At 42.8% G+C, this 18,259-nt stretch overlaps 1 protein-coding gene across 7 annotated transcripts in view; it reads left to right on the forward strand.

Moving 5' to 3' along the window:
* The window catches only part of LOC104686420 (sodium channel protein type 5 subunit alpha), a 215,177-nt gene that overhangs the window by 139,229 nt on the left and 57,689 nt on the right, over positions 1 to 18,259 (forward strand). For 5 of the 7 annotated variants that reach the window (XM_039549365.1, XM_039549364.1, XM_039549368.1 and 2 more), the window contains 2 exons: positions 1,918 to 2,385; positions 17,395 to 17,541. In XM_039549365.1, the coding sequence (XP_039405299.1) occupies positions 1,918 to 2,385; positions 17,395 to 17,541 (615 nt within the window). The remainder of the gene's footprint in view (positions 1 to 1,917; positions 2,386 to 17,394; positions 17,542 to 18,259) is intronic. The other 2 variants (XM_039549366.1, XM_039549367.1) reach the window with 2 other exon arrangements.

Consider the following 18,259-nt stretch of genomic DNA (forward strand, 5'->3'; position numbering starts at 1 on the left):
GAGCAGGGTAGTGCTCAGGGCAGCAATGGTTTATTCAGTGGTTCCTAATGGACGGGGGCATCTGCTGTGCTACCAACTGCTTTTGTTTTTAGTGACGGTGATTGCAAAGGGTGCTTTTCAAAACAGCACTGACAGGGCACTTCAAATACAGTGTCATCAGAGTGATTAGGACCAGGTTTTCAGAATTCCATCCCATATGTTCAGAATATTTGAAATAAGAGAGAACGGGGTAAGGGGATGATAGCAGAAGATTGTGGCTCTTTTGTAAGGCCCAGTTAAACAGAAGTACTTTTATGGTGTTTGTGTTGGTGTAGCAGGTGTTATCAACTTAAAGTACTATCAGAAAGAGAGAAGTCACGGGGCTTACAGGTATTTCTGGTAGCATTAAGAGATCACAGAGAAAATACCTGCACAAAGTCCATTTTATTGCTGTAAATGGCAGGAGCACTGCAGCACTGACCTCTCCTTTGCAGTGCCCAGAGCTGGCACCCAACCACCTTGTACAGGCAGCAGTTGAGTTGATACCAGGCAATTTGAGACTAGCTTATTTTGAAGTAAATGTATTTTAGCTGATACTAGTTTGAGTCACCTCTGTCCCATTCCTGTCGTCCAAGGCATCCACCTCCAGTGTGAACTTTTAGCCCTTGTGAATCCAAAACTGAAGGTGTAATTTATTTCTTCCCAGACCATGGGCAGATGTAATGTCCAGTACACAGGAACTGAAAGATATATTGCTGGGAGTAGCCTTTGAGAAGAAGCTGGGGTTTATTTATTGGATATAATTGTATTTGTTTGGGGCAGGGGTATAAAAATAGGTTTAAAGCATCAAATATGTCACTTAAATGCCTAGTTGTGTCTAATCTTGCCATGCACTGCCAGCAAAAGTAGAGACTTCTGAAGTGGCAAGAACAAGAGGAAGGTAACTCACAATCTCCAGTTCAGTTTGGATCTTTTCATGCACCTGTGGAAATCTTAAAACAGTTTTTTTCCCTGACTAGTAACAGCATTTTCAGGACCAAGCCTGCTTTGGGAGTGAGTCCTGCTCGGATTTGGCCACAGTAATCTGGTTGTGATGGCTTGTTTTAGCCTGGAGGGAGAAGTTTTTGAAGCTATATGACCTCTGAGGTGTTTATTCGCAGTCATGATAGATTTCCTTCATGGCCCAGAGGATATTTAAAACAAGACTGTCAGTGAAAATGCATACAAATGTTTAGAAATGTTTCCAGATGTACAATTTGGTTGAAGTGCCTTGCCTATGTACGTCATTGTCATAGAATCATAGAAGAGTTTGGGTTGGAAGGGACATTTAAAGGGCACCTAGTCCAAACCCCTGCAGTGAGCAGGGACATTTTTAACTAAATCAGGTTGCTCAGAGCCCAGTCCAACCTGACTTTAAATGTTTCCACAGATGGGGCATTGATCAGCTCTCTGGGCAACCTGTGCCAGTGCCTCACCATCTCATCAAAAATTTCTTCCTTATATCTAGTCTGAGACTCCCCTCTTTTACTTTAAAGCTGTTTCCCCTTTTCCTCTTACAATAATCCTACTAAAAAGTTTGTCCCCATCTTTCCTATAGACCCTGTTTAAGCACTAAAGGCCACAGTGAGGAGTTCCCACAGCTGTTTGGTGTTTTTTGTATTCTGTTTCTGAGCTTTATTTTCCATGTTTTGGGGTGTTGGGGGTGGGAAGGACAAAAGGGAATGTCAGAGTGTATTATTGTCCATGCTAAACTGCTGCACCTGAAGTCAATGTGTTTGAAAACGCCTGCAGACTCCTTTTCCTACTGAAACCACCTGTAATTAGAGGGATTTCCATGGTGGTGCTACGGCGCCACAGACGAGATGAAACTCAGACCCTGCTTTTTCCACCCTCCACATTTAAAGCTCACTGATTTCCTTTGAACTTTGCTCGTTTCAGGTGCTCAACCTGTTCCTTGCCTTGCTGCTGAGCTCCTTCAGCGCTGACAACCTCTCAGCCCCAGACGAGGACGGGGAGATGAACAACCTGCAGCTCGCTTTTGCCCGCATCAACAGGGGCCTTCAGTATGCCAAAAAAGCCACGTGGAACTTTTGCTGCAACGTCCTCCGGCACCCCAAGACCACAGCTGAGAAGAAGGCAATGATGAAACTCGCTGCCCAGAACCCAGGAGCCCTCAACAATTGTGTGAACAGCCACGCCACTGCCGAGCTTGGCAAAGACATGGAGAATCACAAGGAGAATCATGCTGAGGATGGGGTGAATAAAAGCGGAGAGAAGCACCCAGGAATTACAGATGATGATTTTATGACCAATCCTGACCTGTCCATTTGTGTTCCTATTGCTGTGGGAGAGTCAGATATCGAGGAGGAGGATGAGGAGCAGAGCACCTTTACAGAAATGGAGCAGGTAGGCAACTAAAATGTTTCTTAATTTCAGATGCCCTTTGTTCCCACCCTTGGTCTGGATCCATGGCTAGGGATGCAAATGTCCTATGGCCTAATCCTGCCTTTGATATGCTGCTAACTTCAGAAGAAGTTACAGATGCATATCCAAGAGCAAAATTCAGTTTCCAACAAGAGGAATTTCCTTTCTTTGTATTCTTTGTGCTTGTCTAGATTAATTCTTCTAACCAGAGCAATTAAATCCTTTCTCACACAGCAGACTGGTTTTCTTTTCCCTTTCAGCTGAATCATGGGAATGCTACAGAACAAATCTTGGGTTAGTGGGGGATTTTTCTTAAACAGGCACTGTCTTGGTTTGCTTTGTTCAACAAGAATTGAGGGCCAGGTAGGTCTCTTAAAAATACAGTAAGACAGAGGCTGATATGACAAGGCACCAGAGAAAGAGGGAAAATACATTATTTGTATTCTGACAGAAAAAGCAGTTATTTGCCTGCTCTTTGGTGTGACACGGCAGATTTTCTTTCTTTTTTTCCAGAGCACTCAGTAGTAAAGGCTGAGAAATCCTGTGCAGTTTGAAGTGTTGTGTAAAATGAAGAAGAAACCTCTTCAGGCGAATGCTTTTCCTTCTCTCCTTCTCCCCCTCTCCCTTTTCTACCAGATTTATCTCTTGGCTCCACACGCTGTATTGACTTAATATTTTCCAGACCCTCCACCTTGATCCAGCACCTTCTGACGCTGGCTGAGACCAAGAGAGTTCAGCAGGCACTGGATCAAAGCTTCTGCTTCAGATACAGCTGTCAGGAGGGATGCTCGATCTCTTGGTTGAGGGGAAGGAAGTTTGAAAGCCAAATAGTTGTTTGAGACGGAAGGACTGTTGTAAAAAAGCTCTAAGGAAGGGCTCTGTGTCAGGAGTTGGGCACAAATCAGCTGCTAAAAGTTAATTTCTGCTGCTGTGTTGTGGAAATCTCTTCAGTGTCAGTGCATCACCAACAAGTCTTTCTCAATGATCATCTCACTGGGGAGTGGAACAGCAAGAGGTCAGAAAACTCAATCACCAAGCTCCACTGTCCAAATAGAAACCTAAGTAACAGAAAGACATGTCTGCAATTTTTGGTAAACACTTTTAGGGTGGGTTTTTTTTGTGTCTGTTTAGGGACTATTTCATTGAAATGATCTGTGGATCAGTGTGGGTAGTATGATAATATCTAGATTTTATCTTTGAAGTCCTTCTCCATTCCCAGGCTGTATTTGAACCTACAAGAAGAGAACATTCAAAAAGTGAAATAGGAATGCAGTAGATGGAGAAGAGAATTGGAAAAAAAGAAGTAAACTTAGTGAATTGAGATAAAGAGAGTTTATTAGGAAAGAAAAGAAAGATATAATAATAATAGAACTAGAATATGCGAAACAAGTGATGCTCAAGGCAGTTGCTCACCACTTGTTGACTGATGCCCAGGCAGTTCCCAAGCAGTGGCACCTGGCCAGCTTCCCCCCCAGTTTATATACTGAGCATTTATTCTCATTCTCAACCCAAAACACAGCCCTGTACCAGCTACTGGGAAGAAAATTAACTCTATCCCACCTTAAACCAGGACTGTTCCTTAGTATCAGGTGATCTGTAATATTGCCTAGTATATATGTGGATAATAGTGCATAAATATGTTTAATTATGGAATTCTGGCTTTGGTGATTTTTTTCTTCCTTTTTGGTCTTTAAAGATGCCCACACCTTTCTGTTATGTCTGATGGATGGTAACAATCTCATACACTCTCAGATTTTTTTCCTTCACACTGGAAGCAAAAGGTTGTTGAAACTTTGCACTCGAGTGTCCGTGAGGTCTGGAAGTGATGCCTGTGCATGCTCACAGGTGTGTGTAGCACCACTGTATTATTCCTCTCTCAAGATAAATAGTAACATTCACAATTACAAGATAAATCCCAGCACAGGGCATGGAGGGCTTGGGATTTTTGTCTTAACATACTTTAAAAGTGTAGAAATGCAGATTTCTGTTTAGCTGCACTATGTGCTGGTGTGTAAATTAGTGGATGGAACAGGTAACCATCATTTTATACTGTAAATGTGGAATTAGAGCTTTAGTGAGATCTATTAGAGTAATGAGAGAAAGAGCTGATGTAGAAAAGCGGGCATTTTAGTGAAACAGCATTATGAATAAAAATGTATTTGGAAATACTAAGAAAACTTTTAATAGTTTCAATAATATTGAAACATCATCACGTGTAATAGAAACATTGGGGATTCAGAGTGAAACAAAATAGGGGGAAACAAAACCCAGTAGGAGAAACAAACCAAAATACTGCTTTCCCACTTTATGATTTAATGAAATTCTCAACAAGCATTAGAGGAACATTGTCGCATTACTGTGAGACATTTGGATTGCAGTGAAATAATGTGGTTCACTGCTGGCATGTGCATTAAACAGAAGGCAAGGAGTTGAGAAATGAATTAATTAGCTTTGTCACTAGTGTTTTCCAGGCTTGGACAAACAGCTGCTGCAGGTCACTGCTGTTCCCCTGTGCAGAGCCCTGATCAATGGTTTGCAGTTTTTATCTGCAGGTCTGAGGGGTCTACTGCTGAAAAGGACCAAACAAGCAGCGAGTTCATATACCCAGCGAGCAATTTTAACAAATTCCTAGAGGGGAAAATGTGCGTGTACAAGGGCGTTCCAACTCAAAAACTCGAAATACATTGGCATAATAAATAAACAAAAATAGGAAGAAGCTTAACAGCAGAAATGATAATTGTGTGATGAGCTTTGCATTTGCTTTTCTGCAAAACCCTAATAAGTTTGCACAGCTGTAAATGTCTCCAAAAGGAGCAGAGCCATGAGAAAGCAGATGCCAACAGATTCAAAGATCTGTCGTTTTTACTGGTGCCCATTCCAAAGATGTATGATCTCTGGAGTCAGAGAAAAGTTCTCTTGATCAACATGTGGATTACTGCAGAAGAAATTATTGTATCTGAAGGCAGATATGAAATCCCAGTTCCCTGGATATTGAGCTGTGGAAATTACAGTGGGCTGACCCTTTTATCAAGGACATACCTGTGGGACTCTGGGGAATAAACTTCCTCACTCACTGCCAGAAGCTTTGATCCTGCAAGCCCCAACTCCACATGTGTCCTTACCTCCTCCCCTCCAGGATGTCCAGGATAACCAGATTAGAGCTCCCAAAGGAAGAACAACATGAACAAGAGAAAAATTTACATGATTGCACTGAGAGGGCACAATTAGGGTGAAGTATCATTTTGTGTGGAGGGCATCACACAGAAACCAAACAAGAAATACCAAGGGTATGCTAAACATTCAAATCTATTCCAACTTTCCCCTAATTACAATCCATATTTTTACATATTTAAATATTTTAGTATGTACAAAGGGAATGTGTATGTACATTTACTTTTCAGGAGAAGACAGTGTACCCTGCTTCCCTTCAAAGTTGTTGGCTGACCTGGAATTGAGGAGCCTTTGGCAACATTGCCAGAACGTATCTTCCTCCTCCTGCATGTGGATTTTGGTGCAAGAGAGTGGAAGAGGAGGTGACAGGAGATGCATAAAAAGGATAATGCGGATGAATGCCTCTGAAGTGCACAGCTAGTAAATCTACACGATTCTTACACACCCTTTACACATTCTCTGTCCGTTGAAGAGCCCAGAACAGATATTCTGTGCTCCCAACAGTCTGACTTGTCCAGTCTAAAAGAGAGAGCATAAAGGGATGCTGGTCTCAGGCAGAACCACAAAGTTATTGATCGCAATAGGGTGTTTTAGGGTAATGATCAGCTCAGCTTACAGCTCCTGTATGCCAGGCTCTTCCCAGAAAGTCACAAAACGACTCTAAAATAAGCCATTGTGGCTATGAGAAATGGGCCCCAGAGCATTGCACACGGCAGCTTGAAATTTCAGATGATGAGAAAACCTTCTGTGACTGCACATTTTCCTCTGAGTAATAGAAATGTCTAAGTTTAAATTTCAGCTGCCATTTCTATTATCAAAGCTTGCACTGGCAGCAGCCGTCTTCCTGAAAGCTACCAATTTGTGGCCCCGTCATTGAGAGTGTTTTGAAGGAGCGAGCCCACCTGATGGCTCCCAAATCTCCTTTGATTGCTGAGATGCAAGTGAGATGCTCTGCCAGCTTGGAGAGCCCGGGGACGCATACCTGTAGCCCACACATCCCACAGTGAAAGGATCCAAAAGAAAAGCAGAACAATGAAAGTCAGCACAGGTGCAAGAAGCAAGGAGTGAGGCTGAGAAAAAACCGTCTTGAGCTAAATTAATCTGTCACTACTCTGTGATATGTGTGTTGCTGCTGGTCACTGCAGCATTTTAGTTTGTGTCTTTATCTAACCCCTTCTCCTTGACCTGTTCATAGTGCTGGGGAAATCTCTCCCTCTTAGTCCACAAGATTTCTTAAGGATTTAATCATTTTAGCCTCATAATGAGAAAAAGAAGAACTGCCTTTCAATTTTTTCCCTGTCTTTGACATGTAGAATATGGGTTGTCCCAGCCGGAAAACCGCTCCCAAAAGCTCAGCAGCAACCACAGTAATGTGCTGGCTGCATCTTCTCAAGGTTCTTTTGGGTTCTCATTTTGGCTTTCTAGATGATTAAACTGTGGAAGTTGTCATCTTCCATAGAGTGTCTTTTAATTGCTTTATGACCATCTTTTCATATGTGGCATCACCTTTCAGTCCCCTGAAGGAGTAAGAAATTGATTATGGGGAGAGCAAGATGATGGGACAATTAAGTGGATACAGTCCAGTCCAATTAATGTAATGGATTCTACAACAACTTACCTGCAATTTAGCTACATGGAAGGTTTCAGACATCAGAGGGGTTTGTACCATTTACATTAGATATCTAAGTGCAAAGCTTTTATCGCCAAAAATTTCTGCTTTAGTATTGCTGCCCTTTCAAGTGGCCCACAGCTGCAGCCCAGAACAGTGTGTGCCTTTTTCACAGTGACATCACTTTTTGGTCCAGAGGAGTCCTGGACTGAAAGGTGGTTCCAGATGAGTAATGCTGGGTGTCCTAAGACAGCCCCCAAAGTACGACATCCTGCACTTTATTAACTCTGTCTTGTCCCTTTTATCACAATCTCAATGAGGTTCAGGTTTCTGGGCTCACTGTCTGATCCTTTTCTTCATCCATGGTTCCCACAGGCAGGAAATTTCAGTAGCACAACCTAAGGAAATGGCTCTACCCTTTCCTTGTGGTTTGAGTCAGTCCAGCAGGGTTGTTACATCTTTCTCCCCTTCCTTCAACTGAGCTGCTACATGTGTTGCCTTACTCAAACCTCTTGTTTATAGCCACTCAGCTTGCCACTGAGGGGAGAAGCCCATGCCACAGTGGCTAGTGGCTCTGTGGCTCGTGGCCACGTCTCACACTCAGCCCCTCTGCAGTGACAGAACCCGGCCCGGGCGCCGCTTTCCGCAGAGATCACACCTTTGTGCCTTCACTTGCAGCACCGTGCCGAGCCAGCAGCACTTGCCTGCTTGTCTTCAGGAAATGCCATTATTGATTTGTTCCGATGGAGTGGCTAATTGGGTCATTCGGAAAGTGCTGCCTGCCCGCTGCCTGCGCCGAGCGCTTCCTGCCTTCCGACCCCATCCCCGGCTCCAGGCACGCACGCCCCGGGAGCGCTGTCTTTCTGTGCTCCCTGGCCAGCTCCCACTTCCCCCCACAGCCAGTTTGTGCCATCCCGAGGAGGGCTGGCCCTTTCTGTTACCTCCAGGAATCCTTAAACTGCAGAGAGTTGTTGCTGTGTCTCCTGGGGCTCACCTTTCCCCGACCTGGCAGGGAGCACTGCCTGCAGGGCTGTGTCTTTCACTGCCTCTCAGGCTCTCCCAGTTTCCCACCTGCACAGCTCCACTTCTCAGTGGGATTTTCCCAGACCTGCCCAGGGCAGAGCAGCACCTCTGCTGTCATTTTCAGGATGTTTGGAACTGGGTCTGCACAGAGGACCCACGATCTGGTCATTACCTGGATTTTGCACACTGGATGGGTGTTCTTTGCTCCAGAGCACATTTTGCTCTCTCAATCATTCTCAGGTTTTTTTCCTCGATTGTCAGTTCTCCTGCCTTGTATACCCTTGTCTGGACTTCACCAAACACATTTCCCAGGGAAAACAGGTTTCCAGCTGCAGATAAGTAACTGCCTCTGTACACATCAAACATAGAGCTGGCTGCCCCTTCAGTCTCTATTCCACTGGTGCAGTTTCTATATTGCTCTGAACTGGATCAAAATCCCAAGCTTTTATTCTCTTCCTCCCCTTATATACTTCAGAATTACTAACTCATTTCATTTGGCAAGGTGAAACTGTTTCTGATGGCTTTTCTATCGAGTTTCTACCAGTAAGAGATTCATAATTTTGAGATCAAAGAGGACCATTAGAATATGATGGTTTTGCTTTCTCATAGCACTGAGTCAAGGACTACAGCTAATTTCTGCACAGAGCCTGTAAGTTTATTTTAGCTGTGGTACGTCATTTGTAAGACAGGGGGAAAAAACAAGAATGAAATTTCTCAGGTAACAGAAAGTTCACCATCTGCATGTAGACTTACATCTGTTTCCTTTGTCTACAGTGGAAATTTTATTGTACAATTCCTGTGCATTACAAACCTGCTTCTAAACCTGAAGGGATTCTGTAAAAGTCAATAGAATTATTCCAGGTTGATGTAAGTGTAGCTAAAATTATTGAAAATTGCTATAAAAATGCCAGTCCACAAAGATTTTGTTGTAAAATTGTTTGTGACATTATCTTATGTGCCTAATAATTCCAACACCTATAAATCAGAGATACCATGAAGCCATGTGTTTATTTGACAGGGTACATTAATTTCAGCCTTTTACTGCAGGAAATGTACTTTGCTGTCAGGAACCCTAATGCCCTTTTCAAACAGTATTTATATTCTGTCTGTTTGCAGTTCCAGTCTGTGGGACATGTTCTCTCTGAGTGCAGCTGGGTAAAATACCTTTGAATCCTGTTGATGACTCCCCAGTTCTCACTGGGAGGAGAGTGAGCCCACGTGTGCACATACATGCTGCACACAGTAAATCTTACAGCATTCTTCTTGTCACCTTTATTTGGGCCAATATTTTTTCTGATCATTAAATAAGAGAGCAGGGAGGTTTCATTATTATTCTGTACATAGTTTGCCTGTATTTCTCAATTTTTAAGCTGTATGTTTTGCTTTGTATTTCTTGAAAAGTGCATAGAACTCAATTATTAGCTGATTATTTTTGGCAATAAAAGAGAACATTTTTGGATTTATTGTCTTCAGAAGAATAGCAGCAAGGGCATTAGAAAAAAGAAACAGGACTGTAAATCCCAGCAGCAGATTTAAAGCATCTATGTCCTCATCTTGGCTTTTACATGTAGAAAGACACTTGTGTTTATTTCGTGGCAGTAGAGTGGGGCAGAAACTCCCTTGTCAGATCTCTGCTGATGTGACTGGAGCAGTCACACCGCAAAAAAAAGGTTTTAGGGTGCTTATTCAGTCCTCAGAGGCAGGGAAATATATTTGTCCATAGCATAACGCCTAAGGTACAGGAAACACAGGGAGCTGATGGAGGAGAGAAAGAGGGGAGGGGGGAAGAAAGCCAGGCTGGCATTGCAAGAGCCGATACCAGGCGTAGCAGAGTTGACAACATGCGTTTGGACAAGTGCCCAGACCCCGGACTGCACGTCAGTCACAGCTTGCTGGATGCCATTTCCCAGTATCCATATCCCTCCCTGGAGCAACAAGCTGAGCAGAAATGAGCATTTCTTGCCGTTTCTCCGTTTGGTAAAGAGAATGCCGACATACAGCATTTTGGACAAAAAGAGCAGCAGCCAGTTCCCCAACAGCTCTCGTGCCAAGTGAGGCAGTGTGTGCATGTGTTGGACGGGTGGAATTGCTCCCATTAATTATACTCCAAAATAGCACTTAAAATCGTGATTATTTTGTTGCTCTTGCCTGTAATAATATGAAGCTTTCTTAATGATCAAAATATTAACATCTTATTTGGGTGAAAGGTTCTGGGTTATTTCAGGCGCTCTCACTGACTGCACTCCGAGGCAAATTTCCAAAATTTAAACTTCCATCAGAGGAGCCCATTAGTTTGAGTTTTTCATATTATACTGTGGAGAGATCCCAATTACCAAAAAGAAACATAAAGTAGATTGTGATTAAACTTCAAAATGCAATTTAGCAGAAGGTATTAGCTTGAACTCTGAACAATGAACACTTATGAAACGCTTTCACTGCCTATTTAAGCCTATTGAATTGATAACAGGATAAATTAACTTTGGCAGTCCATCTTTTTTGCCAAGTTCTCCCTCTTAGACAGATTTTAAGAGTCAACCCTTGGAATAATGAATTTATGTTTTATTATGGGCAGTGTGTTGCTCAGTGTGGTAAAAGATCTAGGACTGGGAAGGCAGAAGCCATTAGAAAAAACATGCCTTGCTCCTCTGCAGCCAGAGTTCAAAGGCTTAAAATATTTTGGATTAATCCAAGATGGAGCACTGGTGAACTGCTGCTTCTGAGGGATGACGTTTTCCAAAGGCATCCAGCACTCATGCAGAGACCAGCAGTTAGTGCCTGTGATGAGGTTTGTTTGGCAAGATTTTAGTTCACCTTAATTCAAAATGGAAGAAAATACCAGGTCAGGCTGGTTCCAGGGGAGTTTTTGCTGTTAACATCCTCTGCTGAGCAGCTGTGGTTTCTGGCCAGCCCTAGCCTTAGACATCCTGAATAGTAATGGCCAGATTCTGTTAATTTTATCCAGCTACGTACTCACAGGTGCATTGTTTTTCTAGAACAAGTACTGGAGTTTTCTTACAAATACCCTGTGACTTTTGGGAGAAAAATGTGCTTCTTAGGTCAAACAGGAGGTCAAGATCTGTGTTTAACTTGACGCCTTTTCCTGGTCTTAAAATCAAGAGTCATACACAGTTAGAAGGGGAAAAGGGATTTTACCTTGGTATTTATTTTAAGGATCCTTAGGTGCACACGTCCAGGTCAAATGCATCAAAATGCACCCTGCAATGCCCACCCCCAAAAGATCTGGTATAACATTATAGGTGTTACTAATTAGCAGATCTATCAAAAATTCCCCAATGAGAGGCTCAAGTGAGCCCCCCTCCCCAAGGAGCCTTCCCCTGGATGGTTCTATCTCAGTTTACAGAATGTGTTCTGGAGAGGACCTTGGGGTCTGGGGCACACTGATCCCTACCTACAAAGCTTCTAAAATGTTTAGTCTCAGCTTGACAAACAAGTCCAAGAATGTAGGGAAAAAGCACTAAGAATACAGAAGTTGTAAAAAGGTATAACAGGGATATAAAAGAAAAGGCAAAAATCTTCATGGCATCAAACTTACATAGGTGTAACTTCAGACTTCCACGGCCTTAACTCTGACAGGTGACAGCACAGATGGAAAATCACCTGGGACCTACAGACATCCAGGTTGGGGACATCATCTCCCCAGGAGCTAGGTAGCAAACTCTGCTCTTTCTGACCTCAGAGACTATTGTGTTTAATCTGCTTTGCCCACGTGGCTCTTATGCATGTGTTAGTGCTTTGGATTTTTATAAACGTGGTTCCTATAAAGGCTGAGTCATCGAGAAAGTGAAAAAAAAAGTGCACATGGAAATGTGCACACAGCAAATGAGAGCAGCACCTTCTAATTCCGATGTTTTACTACTCCCTTTGCACCATTTTGTTTCTGGCTATTGCATAGATGAATGGCAAGAGAAGTGACAGGGAGGGGTGGATAAAGGCTGCAAAACTGAACAAAAATCAGCCTACTGATCTGTGATGTCTGGCTGTTCCTGCTGAAGTGGAATGATGGACCAGGTGGCATAGGATGGAGAGTGGGAATGACCAGTCTCAAGTAATCAGGTTTAGACTTTCCTGGCTTTGTGCCCTCTATGAAGAATTTGCAGGTCTTAAATTATACATGTGTGCCAGCCTTAAGGTAGGACTTGACAGGCTTTACATCGGTATTGCGAATGTTGTAGTCTGCTAAAAAAAGGCCCTTGTAGAGGAGCACAGTGTAGGACAAGTTCTTTTTGTGTCTCAGCTATAATCCTGTGCTGTGGTGTGATATTGCTCCAGGTTTTCCTGTGATTTCCCATTAAACTGAGTAGTGGCAACTCTGCATTCAGAAGCAATTCTTCAAAGCAGGTTAGAGAGATTCTTAAATGTGCACATTTAAAATTGACAGCTGCATTCCAGGCCTCTTTTATTCCTAGCAGAAAAAGTGATACTAATCCTCTCCCGCTCATATTAAGGAAGTACAGGAATTTTCCTGATTTATTTGGTGATCTTTCTTCACGCAGAAAGATAAATCCACTGATTTTGTTGGTGCTACAAGGATTTACATTTATTTGTGAAAGAGGAGAACCAGGATCATAAATGATCTGTTCTGGTAATAAGAACCAATGATTCATTTCTCTGGTTTGTGGTTATTTATTTCTCTCCCGTTTCAGCTCAGATTTTTCAAGGCTTTTCAGAAAGACTGAGTTCAGCATATCTGAGGGTTGTCAGCCCGACAGCTCTGCAGACTGCAGTCTCCTGTTTACTTTACACACGAAACAAGTGCTACCAAGGCAGAAATGCAAGCTCGCTGTGTTTCAGCAGCTCTGCAATCTGCTTGCTTCTCCACTTATGTAGAGGTAGTATGTAAACAGTTCAGTTTTCACCATCATTTACTTCTTGGCTTCTTTGCACAGGAAGGATGCCAGTTACTAGATGCAAACTGTTGCTGAGAAAGGGTGCCAATTGCTACCAGGCATGGCAATTTTGTGAAATCCATAGCTGTCTGCAAGGAGGAACACAAACATCAACAATCACTTTACAGAGTAAACAACCCTCTTGTAACAATGCCTGTCACACTGCTAAACTGGGTTTACTATACATGAAAAGCTCTGCAGACTCCCCTTACGGTGTCCAAAGTTTGGGTATAGGAAACTCTGCAGGTTAAAATATGTTGTCATCTGTTAAAGGAGATCTGGATTTCTTGAGGAGACTCAATGTCATAGTGTCACTCATTTATGAATGGCTAAAGCAGAGATTCTTCTGTTGTCAGCATCCTGCTGCTTCCTTGGATGGGCCACATCTGTGGTAAAGGAGGATCCCACTGGGATGGCCCAGTGTGTGCAGGCATGTATGTGGGGGACCAGGACAAGCCTCCGCTCCTGAGTCTGTACCTGGAAATGTCCTGACCAGCTCATTCTTAGAAAGTGACTGAAGAATTCAGACACCCCTGAATTCCCATTGGTGTCTCAAAAGTGGTCTTCAAAGAGGCAGCTGGATACGTGAGTATGGTGGGGAGTGGAGGACACACATGGCAGTGGAGCTTCCCACTGCATTGTGACAGAGTAAAAGGCAGTTTGCATTTGCACCATCTCACCAGAGAAAGGGAAAAGCCTTATCCTTCTCATAAAATAATGAAAGAATTAACTTCATCCTGCCACATCATTTTTGCTTGCTGGCGCTGCAGTGACAATGGCAAGGGAGGAGGGCCCCAGAGCCAATTCCCATTTCTTTCCTCCCCACCTGCTTGGGACAGGAAGCCTCCTGCTATCAAAGGATTTGCACATCTTCTTTCTCACAACAGCCATGGCCAGAAAATTAGGGAACAAATGTCACAAGTTAGGGTCATGGTCTAGGGAGTGAGGGAAGCATCAGGAGAACCCATTTGAACCGATCGCCATCCGAAAGGCAAGTCCTGACATCCTCTTTCTAAATTTGTTTGCACAGAATGGAAAAATTATATTTCCATGGGGAAGGAATAAAGTGAATCCATGCTGATGACAGGTATTTGCCTTGTTTTGCCAACAGCAAGTCCTCTTTCCAGAGGAGCGGCATTTGCACTAATCCCCATTTGAGCCCGGAACAATTAGCTGATCTGTGCTTTTCAGAGACACAACGCAGTGTGGAGCCTTTGCATTTGTTTGTATCAGCAAACAAGTATGTGGGTCCATGCACCAGCGCACTTGAGGTGTCACCCAGATTATGCTCTGTTTCCAATCTGGTTGCTGTTTTCCTGGTGCTGCAACTGACCTGCAGCATGTAAGGGGACAACACAGTGTCCACCCTCCTCCATGGGCTAGTCACTGGTATGGTGTTGGCAGAGCACCTCTTTTTAGGGCCCATGTCAGAGCAGAGGTGAGCAAAGTTTGGTTTATGCTGAGTTCAGTCCTGGGTTCCCAACCCTTCCTCTGCATGCACAAAGTTTTAGTTCCACTCAATCTTTTTACTTTACAAATGAAGAAAGCAACTGAATTGATAAATATTAACATAATGTGTATTGCCTTGGCAACGTGGCTCTTGATACAAAAATTAAAAATAAATTATGTAAACCGCCCACGGTGGGAAGCTTTACAGGAGATAGACCTGCTGCTGTTGCTGCCAGAAGAACAAATCATCTGGAATCAGGACAAAAGCAAACAGCCCGAAGTTAAACAATATAAACCAAAGGCACCTTTCCCCAGACAGGTCTCTGCTGATTTTCAGGTGCTGTGCGCTGGAAGTGAGACTGTTGCATCCTATGAGAATGGTTTACCAGGGCTGTCATTGGTATTTGCAAAAACTCAATTGATTCCCTAACACTCCTTTTGGGATCAGTCTTCACAACCAGATTCTTTTGAATGGTCTGTTTATCTTACTCATTTTCTCCCACCTCATAAATTTAGAAGACAAGTCTGAAAACACATGTTGATGAACCAAATCGTTGTCTGAGCACCTGTGCATGATGCCCACATTGAATAATTTTCCAGGATATATTTCATCAGTTTTAATTAACATTAACTAATTGGATACTTGGTGCAAGTGTGATTTCTGGGAAGAAGCCAGGTCCACGTTTCCTGGAGTTTAGTCTCTAGGAAAGCGTTGCTAAGTCCTGGTACCACACAGAGGGATTAGTAAATAGAGAATTGGTGTAAGTTTGGCATTTGACTCTAGCTTAACACAATAATTTGCTTAACAACTTGAATATTCGTCAGATCAGCTGAGTTACAGAGTCTGTCCTCTTACAGTGCACAGTTTCTAATGAATATGAGTGCACAACCTTTCTGCATAAATGAACTTGAGACGTCACCTCAGATTGCGTTGCCCTTTCAACATGAAACAATTGTTTCTGTTGTTCCAGTGCTATAACCAATATCATGCCATTAAAATTACTTGGTAGTAAGTTGTATGCACATTGCATTAAAAAAAAAGGACATTTTATGGCTGAGTGCCTTAGCTGTGCACACTGTGCCTTCCACATTGGCTTCTCCCCTGAATATTACACTTTTTCCAAAGATAAAGAATACTGAAAGCCTTAAAAAGTGTTACTTTTTGTCAGAGACAGACCTGGAACTCAATGATTATTGGCCTGTGAAGATCAGTGCTAACCTGTAACTAGAAATTATATGTAGTACCTTCCTATGCAGAGGCTATAGGTTTGGACATGCATCATTTGGTTTATTAAAGTTAGAATATATTTTAGACCACATGCCCTCTGAAGCAGGAAACAAGTAATGTGATTTAAAAAATAATTTCCCAGAGACATATGACAATGTTTGAAAAGACTGGCTCAAACCTGTCAGTCCGAAAGTATTTATACAGAGAGCAATTTGCTTAACCAACTGCTTTCTTTGTGTCGTTTGGTCTTTCAGATAGTTACATTTGGAATAAAGTGTTTTTCTGCTCTGGGTACCTCTTGAGGGACTTCCTGTGGTGATGTGGCTTTAGAACTGAGGCAGGTAGTTTGGGGCTCCCTGGGGAAGGGAAATTCACTTAATACCTGAATAACACTGAATGTCAGTCAAGCCAAGGGAAAGAAAAAAAAAGCTGGACAAGTGAAAGATAAATAGGTTTAAATAATTACCACTGAAATCCGGTTATGCTTGTAATTTTTTTCTCAGCATGGAAGTCCCTCTGTAGGCAATTCAGCACAACCCTTTGAATCCAGCTGGAGTTTTATTAATATTATAGTAGCTGCATCAGTAATGGCATGAACAGTGGTAGTGCTGTGATGAGCTGTGGAGTTTTCAGTGAAATCCCCGCCTTAGGTGGATCAATAAAGCCACACAAACAGAGAACCTGGGCCTCCAGAGGGAGGGACCAACCCTGCAAACATCCTTTCCTCTGCCATTAGTTCTGGGAGAACTTCTTGAGAGCTCAGCAGCAATAATCACCACCCCGGGAAGAAGCGGCTGGATTTAATGGCACCACACATACTAGCCAGCACTAGGTCTAGTCAAATGTGTTTACTGAAAGGAAAAATTATTGCTCTGCTTCCAGAGTCCGTACCCTTTCAGGGAAGTGCTTCAGAGTGTGCTCTCCTTTCAACCTGCGGTTGAGCCCTGTTGGCTTCAGTGGGTGCAAAGTAGCCTTAAGTGTTTTGCTGAATAGCAGCCTCATACATTTGTATGTTTGCCTGTAGTTTTTCCATGTCTATTTTCAAACACCTTTTATCTTTTCCAGTGAACTTTGCATTTTCTTCCCCTTCAGTGTGTATCGTTTCTTCTGTGGGTGTGGGGATTTTTCACACTGTTTCAAGCAGGCTTGTAGAACCGTATTGGATTTTGTGCTCGTGCCTTTCTCCAGCTTTTATGTTGAGTGTCACCATCTGATTGTGAATTTTTGGAGTACACCCCTTGGTTATTTGGCAGCCACCTCTCTCTGCGCCTCAGGTCACTGGAGGAAGTTTGTGTCTCAAAACCAGACTCAAAATGGAGATTGCAAGGGAATTTCCTCCCGCCTCAGCAACAACAGCTTAGAAAAAAGTTGGTCTATTTGTATGTCCATTTTCTATAGCCAGATATCTTGGCATATCCAAGTTGCTGAAGCTCAAAATTTGCAACGTAAGCTTGTGTTGTCTCATTTCTTGCCATTTTCCTTAAGATGTTGTCCCCTGACAAGAATAGTCCAGGCTGTTTTCTCTTCTAGCTGAAGAGTTCTCCTTAAGAAATAAGCATGCTATCAAAGAGAAAGAAAATAAACCCATCTAGGATTATTTCCAGCAGGAAAAGCAGCTGCAGCTGAGGGGGCAGCGATGCCAAAGCCCAGGCGTCCGGAGTCAGAACTCTGAGATTTATGAAGAGTTAAGTGAGTTGCACGTGGATAAGCAGTTGAAGGCTGAGCCACCACCTCCAGTAGGGCAAAAAGAGGTAACACAAACAACTTTCCTACATGATACTGCATGAAATTCATTGCACCAGCTCCATAGTGCATGCCACTGGTTCATGTGGGGTTTATGGCTTGTCAAAACACGTTTGTTGAGGAGTAGGAAAGCAACAGTGTGTGGTAGGTATTATGGTCTTAGTAAAGAAGAGGATTTTGTTGTTATAAGAATAATTGGAAAGCTTGGAAAATGTGCATTATAAATTAAGATGGAATTGTAACAGGCTTTTGGGGAAAACAAAAAAAAAAAAAAACCAACCACAAAATCATCTATAATGTTACTGTCTCATTTTAGGAGAAAATGTGTGTGATTTCCCACTGAAAAGCAGCTCTAGGAATCACATCTGCTGACTTGGCAGACCTGAATGTTGGGTTCACTGGAGGGCATCTGCTCTCTGTCACAGATTAACATTTCTTTTCCTGTTAACACACACACCCAAGAAAGGTGCAACAATTTAAGTAGCTGATGTGAAAGTACTAACTAAAGAGCAAGCCTTGGTATTATTCAGTTGATTTGGCCAAACTGCATCTCACTCATTGTTTCTTGATGTGTATACATTAACATTTATTTTCAATTTGTAGGATTATGTTGTCCTTATAAACATAAATATCAAAAATAATGTGTTTGTACTGTACACTGAGTGACTCCAGGCTGTGTAATTCCCTGTACCCTCCTTGCTGGCTTGTTGGGGGTTCTTCCCCTTC

Source organism: Corvus cornix, chromosome 2, assembly GCF_000738735.6.
Source record: "Corvus cornix cornix isolate S_Up_H32 chromosome 2, ASM73873v5, whole genome shotgun sequence".
Classification (NCBI taxonomy): Eukaryota; Metazoa; Chordata; class Aves; order Passeriformes; family Corvidae; genus Corvus; species Corvus cornix.